The 16667-nt window shown below is 40.2% G+C and overlaps 1 protein-coding gene across 2 annotated transcripts in view; it reads right to left on the bottom strand.

The window, feature by feature from the left end:
- Positions 1 to 12282: 12282 nt before the first annotated feature.
- Positions 12283 to 16667, bottom strand: part of LOC138025050 (inactive pancreatic lipase-related protein 1-like) — a 12953-nt gene continuing 8568 nt past the window's right edge. For both annotated transcript variants that reach the window (XM_068872302.1, XM_068872301.1), the window contains 3 exons: positions 16374 to 16568; positions 14745 to 14975; positions 12283 to 12432 (listed from right to left, as the gene is read on the bottom strand). In XM_068872302.1, coding sequence (XP_068728403.1) covers positions 12419 to 12432; positions 14745 to 14975; positions 16374 to 16568 — 440 coding nt within the window. In that variant the 3' untranslated portion in view covers positions 12283 to 12418. The remainder of the gene's footprint in view (positions 12433 to 14744; positions 14976 to 16373; positions 16569 to 16667) is intronic.

The raw sequence follows: 16667 nt of genomic DNA, 5'->3' as shown, positions 1-16667 counted from the left end.
ACCGGAAGTTACGATTTTGTTTTCACACGTTTTAACTAGTCACCAGTTCCTCGCTCTAGTGTTTAAAATTCTGTGTAACAGTTTTAACCGTCACTTCTGATGATGTATGCTGCAACATACGAAACGTCAAGTATAAAATGAAAATGTTTGTAACCGCGGTTTGTTTTCTTCTCCTATTGAAACTAAAGCCAAAATATAGGGTGTTTTTGCGAATCTTTCCTGTTTCCATGGTAACTGTTTACGTCAGAAAAATGTCTCCATCTCGTTGAGCAATAAGTGTTGTAGTGCGAATCCTTCTAATAACAAGGTCTATTGAAAGAATTTCGAATCATTTTGCCAACGTTCGCCGAGTCATGAAGGGTCAAGTTCGAGTGGTTGGTCACTTAGAAAAATTGTATTTTGCTCTAATTAATAGCGAAAATGTGACATTTCGGAACTCGGTTTAATTTTAAGTTTAAGAGGGATATATTAAGAGCTTCGAAATTTCCGTGACACTTCTGCCTAATTTGATATTTTCTTGGGCAATGGAGTTCACAATCATATTGATCGCTGGATTCAGGAGAGCATTCAGTTATTAGTTACTGATTTAAGACAATAAGATCCTCTCTTAACTCAGTGAGACTACATATTTCATGGTATGCTACCTTACCGCTCTACGAGTTCGAACTTAAGCCAAGTCAAGATCAGTTTCAGATAACCGAGACTCCGTGAACAAAAAAAAAAAATAGTAACGCAATATCCGAGGTCCAAACTTTAATAATAAATATAAGCAATAACCGAGCTTGCTTCAAAAATTAAAGTTAGAAGACGACAAATTGGTATATTCATTTCAAGCCAGGCATGGGAACGGCAAATGCAACGCAAAGTTCATTACGAAAGATAACTTTGCCCTATCCATTTCTTTCCATCCCGTTGGAAAGAGTCGTTTTGAATAGGGTAATCTTTCTTTCATTAGCATTAGCCAATCGTTTTCTAACCTATAAGCCAATATTGAAACTGCATTGGATAATGAGCTATCTTTGAAATTTTGGGCACAATTTACCAAAAAGTCTATGTGTAATGATCTTTTGCCGCGTTGTGGCTGCCGTAGCCGTAGCCAAGCATCGTCATTTCTTAAATTCCTTATTTTTTTTTTTAATAGAGGGGCTTGTAATATCCTCTCCCCCCTCCCCCACCCCGCAACCCCCTCAATCCCCTTCTACTGCCGCCAGCTTGAACGAAGCTAAAGTCTTCTGGTTCGTCTAAGGTCTCTCATCTGCAAGTTAAAAAAAAAATGTAAATATAATTTCATTGTATTCATCTTCAGTGAATTCGTTCAAATTCTGTTAACCTTAGTCCTGACGTTGTTCAGATTGAGATTTTTTTCGCATAATGGTTTAAGTTACTAAGGTTGAAAAATTGCTGGGTCTTATCAAACGATTTTCAAATGACTTTCGAAAGTAATTACTACACTTAGTACTAATGATTGCTTTAAAAACCTCGCGCAAGTTTATGAAGGAAAACAACACAAATCGCGACTCGCACGTGCGATTTTCCCCGCGCTTTGAGAAATTTAAATGGAATTTTTACGAATTTGTCAGTTCAAGTTCTGATTCTATGAAAAGCTAAAAACGGAAACCAGTTCCCAGGGCATTTCTCCGCCGAAAACGGGGTTGTCGGAAGAAAAGACCTGAGAACGAGTTTGACTCGAAACGGCAGCCTACAAATCATTTTTACGGTAGCTAATTTCCCTTTATCGACCCACCAATGAAGCACCAAACTTCCTTTAGGAACAATCCCTATCATCAAGTCTGAGATTTCCGCTTTGTCTAGTGAGTCAAAACGAAACCTCCAAAAAGGACTTCTGGCTTTAAATAATGCATCTAGGGAGGCTCAAGTAAAGGAAATATGCGCTCAGTCTATTACGAGGCCAAGAGAGCGCTTTCCTGCCAGCAGAGGTCTCAGTTCTTTTGCGTTAGCTTGGCTGACGAGTACGGGAAAAGAGATGTGTCAAACCTTCACTGTGTTGAGCATACACGGCGGTTACTTAGCGATCGAATCCTCACGTGAAAACGGAATGCGCAAGACACAGCGGGGACAAATCACAGTCAGAAAACATATCATGAGACATGCGTTTTGAACAGTCTCTTTCAAGGTCAGGAAAGGTGATTGCGGCAAAGGTGAATTTCGACCCATGGCAGAAAAAGAAGATAGACCTCTTTTAGCAGGGAAAGAGACTGGGGACGAGAGGAGACAACACATTCACCATATATGGGCCTCTTCCAATGATTTCTTTCCAATCTAAGTTTAGACCGTGATCATGATGAGCGGCTACAGGCTCCTACTTGGATAACATTGTCTACGCTACCATGGGCACGAGACCAAAATAACTTTCACAGCACGGCGCAAAGCTTAAGGTGGCCTCAAACCAGCTTTCAAGTAACGTTGTGATTAGAAGGTTTGGCATTAAAACGCTGCATCATGCATCATCATGATCACAGGAAACACCAATTACTGCTCAACAAGACGGGGTTATTATTGTGACGTAATTAGTCACCGTGGCAACGGAAAAGCCCACTAATAACAACCTTTATTTTGTCTTTAATTGCTCATATCTCAAAACAAACTCGGTAACCCCATTTTTTTTATTTTGGTAGAAAGGGATGAGAAGGCCAAGACGACACTTTTCTGCAAAGTTTTAAAAGATTCTGTATGGTGAATTCAGAGCCACCTTAACTGTGTGTTTTTTTTAAGGTAGCTCTGATGCTGCATTACAGAATATTTTTTAAAACTTTGTACAAAGTTTCATCTTGGCCTTCTGATCCCTTTACAGCAATAAAAAATGAGGGTCAGCGAGTTTGCTTTTGAGATATGTGCAGCTGAAGCCAAAATATAGGGCGTTTTTGCTGGCCTTTCCCGTTGCAAAGGTAACTTATTACGTCAACATAATGACTGCATCTCGTTTGGAATAATCGGTGTTCCATATGGTACCATAACATTGCTGTTATGTGATATAGTGTGAAGTGCTATCACCTCTAAAGAGAGTGTTTCTTTAAAGTGTTGAAACTGGTTTGAGGCAACTTAAAATAGATTGAAAAAAAATATGGAGCATGGGAGTATGTTCTCTCCTGGCCCTTCATCCTCTCTTAACGAGGTTGATCTCCAACAGACAGAGATTAACAAACTTAACAAATGGTTTCGGTATGCTGTACTCTCTACAAAAAGTAGGGGTTGCATTGCGGTCCAGCATCTACGGTAACACACAGGCAAGGGTGTGTCGTCCTTTTCCCAGAACTCAAATATTTCTAACAATTTTCAGATGCCATAACAATGGCAGCAATTTCTTCTCAGTTCTCCAAAAGGAACTAAATGTTGGAGTGTTGGAAGACGAAATGACACTAGGGAGATTTAGCACGCCCATTGCTGTAAAAGCCAATTAAAACAAAGCTATCTCAGAGTCGCGGAAAATATGATACTTTTCGCGGGAAAAAACCCATGCCTGAATAGAAAATTTACTCGGAAAAGGTTGACTCAAGGAATTAGTTGAGATAGAAGCTATCCTTGATGAGCTCCAGACGGCAGTGAATAACAAACCTTCAGAGGCTGCATGCTCATATAGGGGCAACGAGATGTGGAATACACTTCTTCGAATGCTGCCAAAAACCCCGATGATTACAAAATTGCTTACCACAAAATGGTTTCTTCTTGTTTGTGTTTAAGTAGAAGTTTCCAGTTTTGCTCGATTCTGCATAGTATCCCATACGTGAGCATCCATCTGGTTCACACTGCAAACACTTTCCACCTTGGAAGACTTTGTAACTTTCTCAAGGATACGCTGTCCAGTCGTATAGTCCTTTTACAGTGGCAATGTAGTAATCAGGAGCTCTTAGATGGTCGCATGCTAAAGAACCCACAGGATCCGTTGAAAAATATATTTGTTATATAAACATCAATGAAATACCAAATGAGCTTTCACACGAAAACACATGTTATTTTGCACACGTGAAAAGATCATTGTTGCTATGGTTGCATGTGAAAAGCGTGCCTTTCGTGAAATGATTTTTTATTTTATTGGTGTTCATATGATAAATAAATTACATGGCAGCTTGGAGAGGCGAAATTTTTCATCTTGTGTTGAAAAATATTTCACGAATGAGCGCACGTAAGCAGCGAACAAGTGAAATATTTTTCAACACTCGAAAAGAAATTTCTTATCTCCGCGCGGCCGTGTAATATCCTCTATATAATTATGCTAGAGTTTGAGAAACAACGACAGCTGCTGAAGCAGGAAAACCAGAAAGCGTTAATGTTATTGGTTCAAAAAAGGAAAAAAAAAACCATGTTACAAGTGCGGACGCATTTCAGTACATTTCAGTACGGATTTGAGCAAGTATGTTAGCGTTCCTTTGCATAACGTCGAAGCGAAATCACCAAATTTGCAGTTTTGACAACAACGTTAGGATGCAACAGAGGATCTTTCATTCTCTATTTCCACTCTGAAAGTGCTCGTACCAGTTTATTTTCAGGATACTTCGCCCATATTGTAGGACGTGAGAGAGACTGAATACTCGCGCGAAAGACTCGTGATCAAGCAAAGTCGTATTTTGAGGTAACGTTTTCGTCGACCGTCGCGGTCGAAGATTTTTAACTTCCTTATGAAACGACGACGTCGACGCCAACAACAATGCCTCAAAACAATGATATCATTGGCTAAAAGAACATAAATTATGGTGTTGCACGTGTAGCACGGATCTTACCAAATATGATTTGATACGTTGAAAAAAAACATATTAGGGAGTCTAAGAAGTGACGACGTCTACGGCATCGCCAATTACAGAAAGCAATGATATTATTGGTTGGCATAATAATAATAATACTTTGTTTACCCTTGGATTTTAGAGTATTCTGTTGGCTTTAAAATTATAAATTATAGTCAGAGCGGTGGTTCCCTTAAGCTTTGAGATCGCCTTTAGCCTGGGGAAATGTTATACATCGCTTAGACTCCTAAACGACTTCAAACGTACCTTTAATACTGAAGAATGGACAGCCTAGCTGTGTTTTACCACCATTCGGGTAAAAATCGGCGTCACTCATGTTCAAAGTAGTGCCAGCAAAACCCCGTATCAGTGTGTATGACGTCCACAAATGTCGAGGCGATACTCTTCCTTCGCCTTGTGAAAATGCGGGCCAGAGGGATCTAAACCTGGTTTTTCTCATAATGATAACAAACAAGGTGAGTAAGAGCGCTGTTGGGGGGGGGGGGGGGAGAGGCGGGAAAGCAAAGACAACGTTAAACCGCAGGGTATAACATTTAAAGCATATGCGTTCGAAAGTGCACGTACAAAAAAAAAAGTGATTTTGAAATTAACTCCTTCTTCACTTTGAGATTTAACAAATTGGTGTCAGTTATTATTTTTTTTATGCGTCTGTCCTCTTACTGATGATAAGTTGAGTCATAACATTGTCAAAGTGACTATGGAAATTACAAGCAGCGGGCTGATGTCAATTTGTTTTTTTTTTTTTTGCAATAACAAACCCCCAAACTGGTTAATTGCCAGCCTCTGCAATATAAATCTGGTTATTCTCTTATTTACATTATACCGTTCCTTTGATACGAGAATCACAGCGAAAAAAAAACAAAAATTTATCGTGAATTTTCTATGACAAAAATTTGTTCAGAAATCAAAAGTCTACGTTAATTGCACACACCAGGGTTACTGCTTAGTATCTGGCTAGAAATCGTCTTCTCACTTTTTACCCTGGCCGCGCTTTAGCCATTTGATGAGGGCCAGTCTCGAGCTTCTCAAGTTGCCTCCTTCTTGCCCAAAAGAATTCTGGGTAATTCTGCCATTCCGTGACAAATAAACATTTACGCATGCGCCGACGGAATGTTTGAACAAGAGAGAAAAACGCAGTACCTCCAGACACCGGCGCTGGAGCGTCGTACCAAACGAGTCATCCCGGGATTTCGGCCCGTGCGATCGCTTTTGGACGCAGTTGGCCCTTCGCTGCTTTCTGCTACCGACCTTGCCTCCCGGTACGGCATTGAGGGAGAGATATGTCGGCCCCTAAACCATATGTGACAAATCCCACGCCTACTCACAGCTCCAAACCGCCCTTGTCAATTTAACGTAAGAATTCGATGGCTTAAATATACAAGGGAAAAGTCTTTTACCTGACATGTGGTAAGCACTAAAGGTCGCAGATTACAAAGTGTGCGCAGGCGCCCTAATAAAGTAATATACTTACATGCATTTCATCTCGAATTTCAGAACAACTACAAGAGCTAATATCTTCAAGAAATTACATTTACATTTACAAATACATCACATATACAGATACATACTGAATACATAATATTTAAAGATATAAGAATTAAAAAGAAAAGCCACTGTACAAAATGCGGCCCTGGATTATCTTTTGAAACCAAAAAACTCAGTGGTACAGATAAAATCAGGTAGCGCATTCCTTTACTTAGCTGATACGTAAGAAGAAAGAACTAAGAAACATAACTGGTTGATCTAGGTTTATTGAGGGACAGAACTTAATTTTCGCGAAGATCGTGCCTAAAAAGAGTACGGGAGAGAAAACGTATTTTTCAGATGAGCAGGAAACTGGGAAAAAACATCATACTTTTATAAAGTAATATGAGGAGAGTTTGAATGCGCTTATTGCATACTAGAGATGTAGTGTTTGACTTTAGTAGTAAGAGAACAGGTAATCTGCAAATATAAATCTGGTTATTCTCCTATTTACATTATACTGTTCCTTTGACACGAGGATCACAGCGAAAAAAGCCCAATTTTTTTTTTGTCGTGAATTTTCCATGACAAAAATTTGTTCAGAAATCAAAAGTTTACGTTAACTGCACACACCAGGGTTACTGCTTAGTATCTGGCTAGAAATCGTCCTCTCACTTTTTACTCCGGCCGCGCTTCAGCCATTTGATGAGGGCCAGTCTCGTGCTTCTCAAGTTGCCTCCTTCATGGCCAAGAGAATTCTGGGTAATTCTGCCATTCCATGACAAGGGAAGACACCCGATTGTCATCTCATAGATTTTTTTATATGTGTATTTATGATTTTTTTATAGTTTTTAGCATTCAAAACTTGCCCAAATTGTATCGGTAGATTCTGGAATTCGTCCACAGAAAGGCCAGAGAGACAACTTCACTCGTGAAGCGCCATGTTTACAACAGAGCATTTTAGGGGTACAGGCTGCGTGAAACCATCTCTCACCTCTGGCTCGAGAAGACCAGTCACGCGCGTTTCGTACCTTACCAGTTTATGCCTGAAGGATCTGTTTAACTGAAATGTCAATTCCTTATAACTGAACGAGCATCTTATTAATATTATTATTATTTTTTTTTTGGTAGGCTACGTATAGGCGAGCCAGAACGTTTACGCATGCGCGTACGGAATGTTTACGCAAGAGAGAAAACGCAGTTCCTCCAGACACCGGCGCTGGAGCGTCGTACCAAACGAGTCATCCCGGGATTTCGGCCCGTGCGATCGCTTTTGGACGCAGTTGGCCCTTCGCTCCTTTCTGCTACCGACCTTGCCTCCCGGTACGGCTTTCAGGGAGAGATATGTCGACCCCTAAACCATATGTGACACATCCCACGCCTACTCACAGCTCCAAACCGCCCTTGTCAATTTAACGTAAGAATTCGATGGCTTAAATATACAAGGGAAAAGTCATTTTATCTGACATGTGGTAAGCACTGAAGGTCACAGCTTACAAAGTGTGCGCACGCGCCCTTCTAAACTTAACATACATACATGCATGCATAAACTTTATTTAATCTAGAATTGCAGACTAACTACAAGAGCTAAATAAATATCTTCGAGACATTACATTTACAGCTAAAATACATAGCATGTACAGATACATACTAAATACATAATATTTAAAGATATACTAATTATATTATAAAGAAAAGCCGCTGTACAAAATGCGGCCCTGGATTCTCTATTGAAACCAGTAAACTCATTGGTACGGATAAAATCAGGTAGCGCATTCCGCAACTTAGCTGATACGTAAGAAAAAAGAACTAAGAAATAGAACTGGTTGATCTAGGTTTATTGAGGGAGAGAAGGTACTTTCCGCGAAGATCATGCTTAAAAAGAGGACGGGAGAGAAAACGTATTTTTCATATATTAAGCAGGAAAACGCTAAAAAAAGTTTTGTCTACAAGTACAGTACTAGAGTAAAATGGTATGATAGCCTTTTGCAATTTTGACTTGCAATGATTTGTTTCAAATGAATTAATTTGCATTTATGTTCTAAAGGCTTATACCGGAACAAACGTACGGATAGCTTCGCTCTCATTCAGAAGCCAGGCTATTCAGGTGCAACCTTAAAATAATTTATTTACTCATACCAGTTATTCGTCCAAGTGTAACGTGATTCTCCTTCAAATACCTCCCAGCATATCCAGCAACGTGCACCCCAAGGCTAAAGCCCACGATGTAGAAACGCTCTCCCAAACTGGGACCACCATTGTTCCTGGAAATCAGGAACATTGCAAGAACAGCAATCTGTCTACCAATGAGTCGAGTGTTTTCCGCCGCTTGGAAATAAAATGTAGCTGCACCCTTAGACCAGTCAACCAAAATCACATTGCAGTCTACCGCATCTAGTAACGCGTCCTCCCTTGGCTTCATCCATGGACTTTCGGCGACACTGAGACAAGAGACAGTAAGTAATAAAATAACAAAAACCTCGTCATGCCTTTATACGCTGCCTTTAAGATAAAAAGGGAATAAGGAAAGCAACTTTTTTTAAGAGTCTAGTCGTTCTAGCGCTGGAGCACTAATTGGGAATACTGTAAACTGAAATTAAGAATTAACGCAAATCAAGTCAAATGTTGGTTTTTGGGAAGAGGGGAAACCGGAGTACCCGGAGAAAACCTCTCAGTGCAGAGTAGAGATCCAACAAACTCAACCCACATATGACGCCGAGTATGGGAATCGAACCCGGGCCACATTGGTGGGAGGCTTGTGCTCTCACCACTGCGCCATCCCCTGCTCCCCAGAGAATTTGAACGGCTGAAACACGACCGAAAAGAGGTGGGCTTTAAATAACGTATGGGAGGTATTTTATAAATATGTAAATAAAGATTTCCACCCATGATAGATCATTGTTTGGCTTTTTCTTTTAGCTAAAAAAATGAGCAAATCGGAAATATTTATTTTTTTCTTATTATTTTATTTTTTACCTGAATGCCTAAAGCACAGTAAACACATCCTAGCACTTTGAGTAACCAAAAAGTTACAACAAAAGTGTTGTGAATGATAAAAGGGGTTAGTTCCTAAAGAAACTGTGGTGCTGCGTCGGTGGGAGGTAGCACAACGGAGTTGATAATGTCAATTGACCACCGTACAATGATTCTAAAAGCTGACTTTTCGAGAGTTACCCCTTCGTCAGAGCGAGTCTAGGAATTATGGGTTGTATGTAGTTTTTATAGCTGAGTAGTGGCTCTTAAAAAACAAAAAACAAAACAAAAAGAAAACAAAAAAAAAAACTTACCTTTAAACCCATGAGCAACGAAAATTGTTTCATGGCACAGGATGTTGTAATTAGAAGCGGTCAGCTTACTTGTGTTTTCATCGTCAATAGTTTGAGGGATTTCCCGGTTTTGCCTTGTGAACAGGTAAAACGTTGTATTTATCTTAGACGGGCTCTGTGGCAACCGCCAAGGATCTGCAGTGTTGTTGAAACAACCATACTTTTTGTAACAGGCTGAACGTTGAAAAGATCCTTGAAAAACAAACACACAAAAAAACGAACTACTTCTGAAACTTGGTCAAAAGAGGAGATACAACTTTCCATAGGAAAGAAAAGCTCAATTAGGGGATGGTGAACATGTTATGTAAAGCTTGCAACGTGTTCACACCAATTAAACCAGTTTAACTAATTGTGTTTTCATTTCCGCCGGCCAATAAAAACAAAATATGTTTATACTCAACTACGCTTTGCATGGTCTCAGTTCTTGAGTAAACTCCCTGTGTGGATTTTACTTCTGTATTAGCACTCGCTAAAGTTTTAGTTATTCACCCATTCGAATCCATCCTTCATCTCTGTGCTCAACTATGAGTTGCTCATTCCATGTACAGAGGAGCCGTGAATGAGTTATATAATATCTATTTTCTGAATTTTTGCTCCCTCAGACCATCTATAAGAATGTCTTCTCTCTTCGCCGAGTATGCGTAGTATCTTCTATTCTGTCACAATTGCAAGTCCATAATTACAATTTTGATTTTAAGCTGGAATATTAGAAATCTAACAACAACTACTTGTCGATTTCTCTAAGTCTTAGACTTTTGGAATAAGTGATTATTTATTTATCGATCATAGTTTAGTCGAATGAAAAGTAAGCACAAGCAGTCAGTCAAGAGATTCCGGATTCATGATCAAACCAGCTGATTCCTGATTTTAGTGGTGTTCCATGTTCTTAAGTTCCGAAGATCTAAACACAATTTTTTTCTAGATTCTTTGGATTACCTTAAATGAAGCAAATGCCACGACTTTTTCCATGTGTTTTTCCTATCACATGCTGTGACCTCGGGAACCGTGGGCCTTGTTTACGACAAACAAAATTGTGAACTTGTAACGTTTCTGACCTTTCTTATTCGGCGTCTAGTTCTTGGTATTTTGCACAAAATTTCAATCGAGTGGCACGATCGAGAAGAATCCTCAACATATCATAGTTAACTACATCCCTACCAATCCCTACCGATCCCTACCAATTAGGCTATTAGGCGACTCGTAATTCCTAGGTCTTTTAACTTTCGGAAATTAGCCTAGAAAATCGGCCATTTTTAGTCAGGTAAGGGCAAAATCTCGAAAATTCTTAATTTTCGACACCTTTCCAAAATAACCGCAAAGCCCGACTCCGGCGAATAATTGTTAACTATTATATAAATACTAGGATTTTCGTTGTTTACTAAAAAAATCATATTGCCATCGCGCTCATTGAAGATATCGTTTTTATATTTCACATGCATTTCACTCAGCTAAAAGTTGTACTTCTTCAAGTTGAATTGAAGCAGACCAAACTTTGCTGGGTTTTTTCGATGCTTACCAGGCAAAAGCCAAAAGAAACTTAAATTCAGCCGTGTTGACTCAACTCTGATACGACTAATTGGCTTCCGGTTATCTATACTGGACATCATTTTCCTAATCTTGTCTTCCTCATTTCAGAGATTCTCCGTTCCTCCTTCCACATTTACAATTGGCCTCTCGGTTCTCCACGTTCAAGACCCCCCAAAACTCGGGTTTAGATCAAACTTGACCGACTTTACTGAGCACACTCGTCAACTGAAGTTGTCGATCGCGAGTCTTGCCGTCACAGTGGCTATTTACCACTACTATTCGCATATTACTACAGACGATCACAAGAGTCAAATATTTTAGTCAATGCTTTATCAAATATAGTAGGGCGTAAAAGGAATCAGACTCAGTATTGAAAATATCTTGTGGTAGCTGTCTTAATGAATGATATTTTTTTGGTTTGAATAGTCTGTGTCAACATATACATATAAAAAAATGATTTGGTGAGCTTACTGGCGCATGAAAAGGTTGATAATTCAGAAGGAAATGTAATTTGTGAATATCATACGTATACCACAATATTGAAACTGAGTGAGATTAACGATGGTTACATAAAAAAAAAAAGAACTTCACTTAAGGACGGTGCCTACTATTGTTATTGCGCATACGTTCTGCGCATCTCGAGATACTCCGGTGTCCCCTCTCCTCAAAAATCAACATTTGACTTGATTTACTTATTGTTAATGTCAGTTTACAGTGTCCCCAGTTAGTGCTCCAGCGCTAGAACGACTAGGCACTTAAGGCGCGTTTACACGACAGAGGAAAAGTGGCACTGGTCCGAAAAAAAAGTGGAACAGTTCCAATCATTTTTGTGAAGGAACATTGAACTCTTATCCGTTCCGCTACGGGACTATAGGGGCCTATGGTCCCGTAGCGGGACGGATAAAAGTTCACTGTTTCTTTACAAAAATGATTGGAACCGTTCCACTTCTCCCTCTGTCGTGTAAACGCGCTTTAAAATGAAATAAAGTTCCTTTCCTTTCCTTTCCTTTTTTCTTGACTGATATTGTAGGATTTTGTTTCCCATAAAGGCCATCATGACATGCATCAAACAGTCAGAGTTACTTCCCGATATCCGCTGATTGGTTTACTGGATTGTCTCTTTCCTTTTTGAATGGTCAAAGGAATTACTTTGGTTTTGGTTTTACGACACTCAATTGAAACTCGCTCTTAACCAATGACCACATCGTGAGACCAACTAGAATACTTTCTTATTATTGTACTTCACCACAATGAATAACAGCAACCTTTTTTACGACAATGATTTTATTGTTTTTCCTATTTTACTGCTGTCAGCTTTATCGAGGCTTAAATCCTCTGGTTCGTCTAAGGCCTTTTATCTGAAAAAAAAAAAAAAAAAAAAAAAAAGAACATGGATTCTAAATCAACCTAGATCAACCAGTTATGTTTCTTAGTTCTTTTTTTCTTACGTATCAGCTAAGTTGCGGAATGCGCTACCTGATTTTATCCGTACCACTTAGTTTACTGGTTTCAAAAGAGATTCCAGGGCCGCATTTTGTACAGCGGCTTTTCTTTTTAATTAGTATATGTTTAAATATTATGTATCTAGATGTATATGCTAGGTATTTTAGCTGTAAATTTAATGTCTCGAAGATATTAGCTCTTGTAGTTATTGTGAAATTCGAGACCAAATAAAGTTTATGTATGTATGTATGTTACCTTTAGTAGGGCGCGTGCGCACACTTTGAAATCTGCGACCTTCAGTGCTTACCACATGTCAGATAAAATGACTTTTCCCTTGTATATTTAAGCCATCGAATTTTTACGTTAAATTGGCAAGGGCGGTTCGGAGCTGTGAGTAGGCGTGGGATTTGTCACATATGGTTTAGGGGCCGACATATCTCTCCCTCAATGCCGTACCGGGAGGCAAGGTCGGTAGCAGAAAGCAGCAAAGGGCCAACTGCGTACAAAAGCGATCGCACGGGCCGAAATCCCGGGATGACTCGTTTGGTACGACGCTTCAGCGCCGGGTCTGGAGGCACTGCGTTTTTCTCTCTTGCTCAAACATTCCGTCCGCGCATGCGTAAATGTTCTTGCTTTCCGATACTTAGCATACCAAAAACAGATGCTGGTCTTTACAAAGAGTCATTGACATTTCAGTTGATTCCACAGGCATAAACGTAACGTAAGAACCGTTCGTGTCTGGTCTTTTCGATCCAGAGGTGAGAGATGGTTTCACGTAGACTGGGACGCCTAAAATGCTCTGTTGTAAACATGGCGGTTCACGAATGAAGTTGTCTCTCTGGCCTTTCTGTGGACGAATTCCAGTACCTACCGATACAATTTGGGAAGTTTTGAAAGCTAAAAAGTTCAATCGCTGCTGTGTTTTGCTGGTAGGACTGGGTGGCCCGACACAAAAAAAGCTATGGAATGGCAGAATTACCCAGAATTCTTTTGGGCATGAAGCAGGCAACTTGAGAAGCACGAGACTGGCCCTCATCAAATAGCTGAAGCGCGGCCGGAGGAAAAAGTGAGAAGACGATTTCTAGCCATATACTAAGCAGTAACCCTGGTGTGGGCAGTTAACGTAGACTTTTGATTTTTGAACAAATTTTTGTCATAGAAAATTCACGACAAAGTCATTGTATTCATTTTCCAGTGAATTGGTTCAAATTCTGTTAACCTTTAATTCTTTAGTTCTGAAGTTATTCCCATTAACATTTTTTTCGCACAACGGTTGGTGTTATTAAGATTGAAAATTGCTGGGTCTTATAAAACGACTTTCAAATGACTGTCTAATGTTTTTATGCGATTGCTATTGCTACGTGATTCCAGTGGAATCTAGATTTGACGACTGGAGTATAGTTGAGTGTATTGGACATTTGGGGAAGGTTTCGTTGTTGTCTTAAGATCGGAAAAAAAGCTATCATGGGGCAGGGGATGTGTTCTATCCCGTCGTCCTTAGTTGATGAGGCTGATCGGCAACAGACAGGGCTTAACAACATAACCAACCTTAACGGTTACCGTATGCTCTACTCTCTCCGAAAAGCGGGGATTCCATCCTTTACTGAACTCGTGGATTGTGGTCCAACATGTAAGGCGGGAGGCGCGGTGGCCTCATGGTTAGTGCTCGACTCCGGATCGAGTGGTCCGGGTTCGAGTCCTGGTTGGGGACATTGTGTTGTGTTCTTTGGGCAAGACACTTTAGTCTCACGGTGCCTCTCTCCACCCAGGTGTATAAATGGTTACCGGCGAAATGCTGGGGGTAACTTTGCGATGGACCAGCATCCCATCCAGGGGGGAGTAGAAATACTCCTAGTCGCCTCATGATAATGAGACCGGAGATAAGTGCCGGCCTGATGAGCCTTCTGGCTCGTAAGCAGAGACTTAACTTTTATGTAAGGTGACACAAAGACAAGGGTTTGTCGTCCTTTTCCCAGCGTACAAAGACGTCTAAAGATGTTGAGATGCCATAAAAATAGCAGCGCTTTCTCTTCACTTTTTCAAAGGCCCCGAATGTTGGACTGCTTAAAAGAGAAAATACCTATTCCGCTAAAGTGATAACGGCAGTGAAGAACCTGAAACCTCATCCATGCTTATTAACAACTTATTGTTGCTTATTAGCAACAGGATCATGTGGAATACACTTTTTCGAATGCTGCCAGAACTCCGAATACTTACGAATACTTACCGCAAAAAGGTTTCTTTTTGTTTGTGTTTAAGTAGAATTTCCCACTTTTACTGGGATCTGCATAGTATCCCATACGCGAGCATCCGTCTGGTTGACACTGCAAACACTTCCCAACCCGAACGTTTTTGTAACTGTGGCATGGATACGCTATCCACTGGCATGGTCCTTTCACAGTGGCAATGTAGTAGTCAGGAGCTCTCATGTGGTCACACGCTAAAGTATCCCCAGGATCTGTTGAGAAAATTATATACTTGATTGCAAGAAAGGAAGACGGCTACGGCAACAACAACTACAAAAGCCAATGATATTATTGGTTGAAAGAGGATTCGGAAATAATCGTGCTGCACGTGCCAGTTTGTCGTACTCTGCAAAACAACAACACGAAATAACCATCATCCTCTATCTTTTTTTTTTTTATCAAAACCGTCCACACCAATCCAGTTTTATTGTACTCCGTTCTTGTTCGAGTGCATTACTGAGTGATGTAAGGACTTGGGAAGTTTTAATAACACGAGAGGAGTACGGCTAGTGCTTCTCGCAATTCCAAGGTAGGAGAGTGCAAAAGAGAAAGCGACCGAATCCATTGACGAAAAACGGCCATAAATTCCTTCCAATGACTCCAATCGCATCAAAATCAACACATCCATTGTAGGTTTCAGGGGACCATAAACTTGGCGAGGGAATTATTCCTTAATAAAAACACTCTTTTCCGTCGAGATCCATCGATAAAGGATTGACTCTAATTCCTCGTGCCACACTTGTTTCGATTTGGCTTAGCGACTAGGGCCTATGAGTTAGAGTTGAGCCAAATTGCACGGGATTAGGAAAGCCCGTAGAGCGGTATAACGTTCGCCTTAAGAATTCAAGCGAATACATCATTGACTTTCTGGGCCTGAAAGATCACGCAAAAAAAGTTCGGTATAGGTTCCATTGACTAAAAATTGTATCGCAACCATCTTAAGGAAGACTCGGCAGTCTTTTTAAGAAAATTAGAACGCGTTAATTCAGATTACAAAGAACACATCCATATGAGAACATTGCTAACAACAAAAGTAGAGATCTACATGCCGTGTCCTATTTTAAGCTCGAGACTTTCAGCGCTCTACAACACGCCCAAGACTTTGGCACGATAGCAAAGAGATCTCTCAAAAGAGTTAGTAAATGAGCCGCAAACTGCTACACTCATCCATCGTCACATTACCCTGTATCACAAACGGGTATGTTGCTCGCTGACTTAAACTTTATGGGCCAGTTATTTAAACAAAGTCTAACTTAGGCCGCGGCTTAAGACAATTAGTGGACCTCCAAATCTATTTATAAGCGGTATATTTTAAGTAGATAAATTGCTGTCTAGTCTGGAATGCAAACCTTCTTGTTACCATCAGCAGCAGATAATATTTGGATATGATTGTTGGCAATATTGAAAATGGCTTAGAACACGGTTTTGTTAAACATTGTCTAAACTATGTTTTAATAATCGACCCTATGTCTCCACTACCTTCTGAAACGCTCCCAAGCCAGGTCGATAAGCCAAATCGAAACGGATTAGAGTCTCGGATTCGTAATGACTCATTCAACCTGGGGAAATTTTATACATCGCTTCAACCCCTAAAATAACTACAAACGTACCTTTAAAAATATTGAAGAATGAACAGCCAGGCTGTTTATGACCACCATTCGGGTAAAAATCGGCGTCACCCATGTTCAAAGTGGTTCCAGCAAACCCCGCATCAGTGTGTATGACGTCCACAAATGTCGCATCATTTTTGTCCAGGCGATACTCTTTCTTCGCCTTGTTAAAATGCGGGCCAGCGGGATCTAAACCTGGGTTTTGTCATGAAAACAACAAATAAGGTGTTAGTAACAAGCGCCGTTTGGGGAGCGAGACGTGACAGCAAAAACAACTTGAAGGGAACTTCAACT

The sequence above is a fragment of the Montipora capricornis genome, chromosome 11 (genome assembly GCF_036669925.1).
Source record: "Montipora capricornis isolate CH-2021 chromosome 11, ASM3666992v2, whole genome shotgun sequence".
NCBI lineage: Eukaryota > Metazoa > Cnidaria > Anthozoa > Scleractinia > Acroporidae > Montipora > Montipora capricornis.
This window is presented reverse-complemented; position numbering and strand designations above follow the sequence as displayed.